The sequence below is a fragment of the Rhinoderma darwinii genome, chromosome 11 (genome assembly GCF_050947455.1).
Source record: "Rhinoderma darwinii isolate aRhiDar2 chromosome 11, aRhiDar2.hap1, whole genome shotgun sequence".
Taxonomy (NCBI): domain Eukaryota; kingdom Metazoa; phylum Chordata; class Amphibia; order Anura; family Rhinodermatidae; genus Rhinoderma; species Rhinoderma darwinii.
In genome coordinates, this window is record NC_134697.1 from 10,281,448 (window position 1) to 10,287,245 (window position 5,798).

At 40.1% G+C, this 5,798-nt stretch overlaps 1 protein-coding gene across 1 annotated transcript; it reads left to right on the forward strand.

Annotated features, from left to right (window-relative positions):
* Positions 1–705: 705 nt before the first annotated feature.
* Positions 706–5,529, forward strand: LOC142664012 (serine protease 1-like). The gene is made up of 5 exons (XM_075842893.1): positions 706–750; positions 950–1,100; positions 1,575–1,834; positions 2,638–2,774; positions 5,279–5,529. The coding sequence occupies exons 1-5, from the start codon at positions 711–713 to the stop codon at positions 5,426–5,428; spliced, it is 738 nt and encodes a 245-aa protein (XP_075699008.1). The 5' UTR covers positions 706–710; the 3' UTR covers positions 5,429–5,529.
* Positions 5,530–5,798: the final 269 nt, after the last annotated feature.

Below are 5,798 nucleotides of genomic sequence, written 5' to 3' on the forward strand. Positions count from 1 at the left end.
GCCTCGTCCTCCAGGGCTCATTGGTCACACCGCTGGTCCAGTCTGTCTTCCTGAGTCCATACTGTAGATCTGTCTGTGCCGCCCTGACTCTTTTTCAGACTATAGGTGCTCCGCCTGTACCTGCTCAGCCTCTGTCATTCTTTGGGGAATTATACTTTTTACAGATATGGGGCCTATATTATTTCGATTTTGAGACTACAGAACACCTAGAAACTAGGTCCAGACTGTGGTCTGAGGTTTAATTTATTATCCAAAACATGGGTGAAGCCCATGTTGGCTCCAATTTTTCCATGACACGGTCCAACTCTAGCAGCACGGATGTCTGAAAGTCACAAAACAGCAACAAGTGGGTACCCCAACCAATATCATTTTCTCACTATGAAATGTTAGAAGATTCCAGAGTACCTTCACAAGATGGTCCCCTAACTGGATTTATTAATAGAGCCGGTAACACAACGCTTCTACGTCTGTGTACTAAATATGTCTATGGTGCACAAGAGGACAAGTTTCCTCTCAACTCAACAAGAAGTTTCTGATTCTTCTAATGTCTGGAAAAGTTGGCAAATAAAGTGAAGTTCAAGCCAAGCCACCTGTTCCATTTTCCACAATTAGTGGTGAACATGTGAACCAACAAGAAATCCGATAACATTACTGATAAACCAAGGTATAAAGAACATTCTCTGGTCCATAGGAAACACTACTCGGCGACCATGAAGATCCTTATAGTCCTGTCCCTTCTGGGAATTGCTGGTAGGTTTTAGTTTTAAATGGGGCTCAACAAAAGCCTATTTGTGCTAGAAAGATAGACCTGGGTGGTTTGTAAACAATATTTTTTTAACTTTTTTGAATTTCAAGACTAGTTCATTTAGGTAAATGGAAATGAATATTAATTTTAGTTGTAACTTATACCACTACCAACTTAATGGACTCAAGTCTTTTTTCTTTTTAGTGGCAACCCCTTTCATTGATGATGATAAGATAGTTGGAGGTTATACCTGCAGTCTGCCATATCAGGTGTCTCTCAATTCTGGGTATCATTTCTGTGGAGGAATCCTGATCAACGAGCAATGGGTGGTGTCTGCTGCTCACTGCTATAAATCGTAAGTACTGGTAAAGATCGATGACAAGGACAGAATTCTGGTAGGGTCATGATGTTCTTAGGATGTACCAAAAAGTGGATAATTATTGAGAACTTCCCATTCCCCTTGTTTAAGAGGTTATCTAAGACTCTAAAATAATGACCCACCCTATGTAGCATTCTTCAACAACGCATGATCGATGGGGGTCCGATCCCAAAACCCTCACCGATCAGCAGAACAAAGGGGCTATGGTCTCTTCATGGTTTATCCAGGCACAGCGTCGTACGTATGGCATACTGAAGCTCAGCCATGCTCAGTCTCGATCACATGAATAGGGACCATTGAGAGGAACATCCATCTAAAGGTCTAATTTCAGGGCACCTGTGCGTGGCTGTCTCAAAGAAGTTTTGCTGTCTATTCAAGATATTAAATTAGAAACCACAGAATATGTTGATGTATTTTATCCTGTTAACAATTTCTTCTTCTCTATTTTAGAAAAATTCAATGCAGAATTGGAGAATATAATATAAAAGTTTCAGAGGGAACAGAACAATTCATTGACTCTGTAAAAGTCATTCGACACCCACAGTATAACTCTTACTTGATTGATAATGACATCATGTTGATCAAGCTTTCTGTGCCAGCCCGGCTTAATGCTGCAGTCCAACCTGTCAATCTTCCTCAACCTTGTCCACCTGGAAGTAGTCCACCTGCAGGAACCATGTGCTTAGTGTCTGGCTGGGGTTATACTGGAAGTAAGTCTCCCACTTTGACTAATCTTGGCACTTTATGGAAAGAAGTTTATGATTGCGTATACACTTATGTAGGTCAATATAACAATTTCAGGAAGATGATTTTTAGTGGAAGACAAAGTAATGTAAGTTAAAGGGGTTATCCGGGATTTTAAAATTGATGGCCTAATTTCAGGATAGGCCATCAATATTAGAGCATTGCAGTCTCTTCCTAGTTTACATAGATTTCCTTCCTGTTCGTACTTTCACACGCCGTTCGTTTCGTAGTGGCTGTGCGAGGTTTACATTGACTTGTATGGGACAATGCTGCAGTACCTCGCACAGCCACTACAAAATGATTGGCGTTTGAAAGTACAACCAGGAATGAAACCATTTGCAGCAAAGAAAAGGCTGTAGTTCTTGGAAAGCGCCACGGCCCCTTTAAACTGCTGATCTTCATGGTGCTAAGAGTCGGAATATTGACGGAATATCCTAAGGATAGGCCATCAGTTTTTAAATCCAGGATTTCCCCTTTAATATTTACTAAAAGAGCTTTTACCTTTAATAATATAGGTCCAGGACTTATGAAATATGTATTGATACAGCTGCTCCTCCCCCTCCCTGCACAGAGCATGCTCACAACACTCTCCCATAGAAGTCAATAAATAGGTCAAGGTTCTCCTATGTTCAAGTACCTGCAAATCTGTAAAGCTACCGCTGCAGGATGACTGACCCCATAATCATATAAATATGGAAATAGACTATAAATACATATCATTTCAGTATAGATTTATAAATAAATAATTTGATGCATTTTTTTTTTCTAGCTATTACTCCAGACATCCTGCAGTGTGTGAATGTTCCTGTTCTGTCTGATGAAGACTGTCAAAAAGCCTACCCAGGAGAGATTACAAACAGCATGATCTGCTTGGGCTATCCAGAGGGTGGAAAGGACTCCTGTCAGGTGAATTAAGATTCTCATAAAAATATTACACACTATATAATATAATATGCCAGAAACAATAGGAAAATATACATGTGCTATACTAACATTAGATATCACCAATTTATATCAGTCACAAAAAACTCATATATTTAAAAAAATAAGAAAAACCTAAGAAGTTAAGTTACTATGTACTTACATTACACTATTTATCCTGTACTGATCCTGAGTTACATCATGTATTATACTTCGGAGCTGCACTCACTATTCTGCTGGTGGAGTCACTGTTTACATACATTACATTACTTATCCTGTACTGATCCTGAGTTACATCATGTATTATACTTCGGAGCTGCACTCACTATTCTGCTGGTGGAGTTACTGTGTACATACATTACATTATTTATCCTGTACTGATCCTGAGTTACATCCTGTATTATACTCCAGAGCTGCACTCACTATTCTGCTGGTGGAGTCACTGTGTACACACATTACATTACTTATCCTGTACTGATCCTGAGTTACATCCTGTATTATACTCCAGAGCTGCACTCACTATTCTGCTGGTGGAGTTACTGTGTACATACATTACATTACTTATCCTGTACTGACCCTGAATTACATCCTGTATTATACTTCGGAGCTCCACTCACTATTCTGCTGGTGGAGTCACTGTGTACATACATTACGTTACTTATCCTGTACTGATCCTGAGTCACACCCTGTATTATACTCCAGAGCTGCACTCACTATTCTGCTGGTGGAGTCACTGCGTACATACATTACATTACTTATCCTGTACTGATCCTGAGTCACTCCCTGTATTATACTCCAGAGCTGCACTCACTATCCTGCTGGTGGAGTTACTGTGTACATACATTGCATTACTTATCCTGTACTGATCCTGAGTCACACCCTGTATTATACTCCAGAGCTGCACTCACTATTGTACTGGTGGAGTCCCTGTGTACATACATACATTACATTACTTATCCTGTACTGATCCTGAGTTACATCCTGTATTATACTCCAGAGCTGCACTTACTATTTTGCTGGTGGAGTTACTGTGTGCATACATTATTTTACTTATCTGTACTGAACCTGAGTTACATCCTATTATTTTCCAGAGCTGCACTCACTATTCTACTGGTGGAGTCACTGTGTACATACATTACATTACTTATCCTGTACTATCCTGAGTTACATCCTGTATTATACTCCAGAGCTGCACTCACTATTCTTCTGCTGGAGTCACTGTGTACATACATTACATTACTTATCCTGTACTGATCCTGAGTTATATCCTGTATTATACTCCAGAGCTGCACTCACCATTCTTCTGGTGGAGTCACTGTGTACATACATTACATTACTTATCCTGTACTGATCCTGAGTTATATCCTGTATTATACTCCAGAGTTGTACTCACTATTCTGCTGGTGGAGTCACTGTGTACATACATTACTTATCCTGTACTGATCCTGAGTTACAGCCTGTATTATACTCTAGAGCTGCACTCACTATTCTGCTGGTGGAGTTACTGTGTGCATAAATTATTTTACTTATCTGTACTGATCCTGAGTTACATCCTATTATTTTCCAGAGCTGCACTCTCTATTCTACTGGTTGTTACTGGAATCAGTCAACATTTTTCCGACAGACACGCCCCTGCTTAGTTATGACCCCCCCCCCCCATAATTTAATTTTATCTGCACCACTGCCTTCTGGATGTATCAGGTTCATTAAGATTACTGTAAAGTATCTGGTTAAATATTTATATTCCATAATAAGAATTTCAGCTCTGTATGGATGCTGAACAGGCAGGGGATATGGGATGGTTTGAGCTTTGCATTAAGGTTGAATAAGGTTGACAATTTGAGCTAAGTATCCAGTAGTAATCTGAATGCTGCTGTGGATGAGAATAGACTGTAATACACGCTGCAACCTAGTGCAAGATAAGTCATGTATTTACAAGGTGTTAACTATAAGGCTGGGTTCACACGCCCTATTTACGGATGCAATACGGGCGTTTTAGCCTCGAATTACGCCCGAAAATACGACTCCAAAGCGTCGGCACACATCTGCCCATTCATTTGAATGGGTTTTACGATGTACTATGCCGAAGGCCATTTTTTTTACGCGCCGCTGTCAAAAGACGGCGCGTAAAAAAGACGCCCGCGTCAAAGAAGTGCATGTCACTTCTTGAGACGTAATTGGAGCCGTTTTCCATTGCCTCCATGGAAAAACAGCTCTAATTACGTCCGTAAAGGACGCTGCGAAAAACGCCTGCACATGCCATTACGGCTGAATTTCCGGAGCTGTTTTCTCCTGAAAACAGCTGCGTAATTTCAGGCGTAACGGAGGCTGCCGTGGTGAACATACCCTAAAGCAGCTCTCCGATTTTTATTGTACTGTATTTTGCTGAATATTATAAATTTTGTTTTTATATTATTAAAATTGGAAACTTTAGATAAAGGATGAAGCCTCAGCAATATAATTGACTTATATATGTTCATTCATCCTAGGGGGACTCCGGTGGACCGGTGGTTTGCAATGGAGAGGTGCATGGAATAGTGTCCTGGGGTTATGGATGTGCACAGCCCAATTATCCCGGAGTCTACGCTAAGCTTTGTAACTTTGTTGACTGGATCAATGATACCATTGCCAAAAATTAACGTCCACCACAATGAACATGGAGAATGCGACTTTTAAAGCAAGACTTGGAGTTTAAGATGTCATTATATTGTCTATAATAAACATTCACGCATAAACTTTACATGTCTGAGACTCCCATTTGTCACATTGTTAAATACGCTAAATGTCCCATTCTCAAAGTGGATAAAGATAATCCTATAACATATTAATGCCTATAGTAATCATACTGAACACCTTTTATTTATAAGTTATGCTCTATTAACAATGCGCTTGAGCCTCCCATCAAAGGTATATGCCGGGAGTATTTCCCAACATACACCTCCGACAGAAAGTTCTGCTGTAAGCCACTGTATAGCCATACAGGGTATTTGTCTCCCATAGGATCCTATT

Excerpts from the sequence above, each read along its gene's own strand:
- LOC142664012 (XM_075842893.1), top strand. The coding sequence starts at position 711 with ATGAAGATCCTTATAGTCCTGTCCCTTCTGGGAATTGCTG. Across the intron at positions 751-949 it reads GTCCCTTCTGGGAATTGCTG|TGGCAACCCCTTTCATTGAT; the intron begins GTAGGTTTTAGT and ends TTTTCTTTTTAG. Across the intron at positions 1,101-1,574 it reads GCTGCTCACTGCTATAAATC|AAAAATTCAATGCAGAATTG; the intron begins GTAAGTACTGGT and ends TCTCTATTTTAG.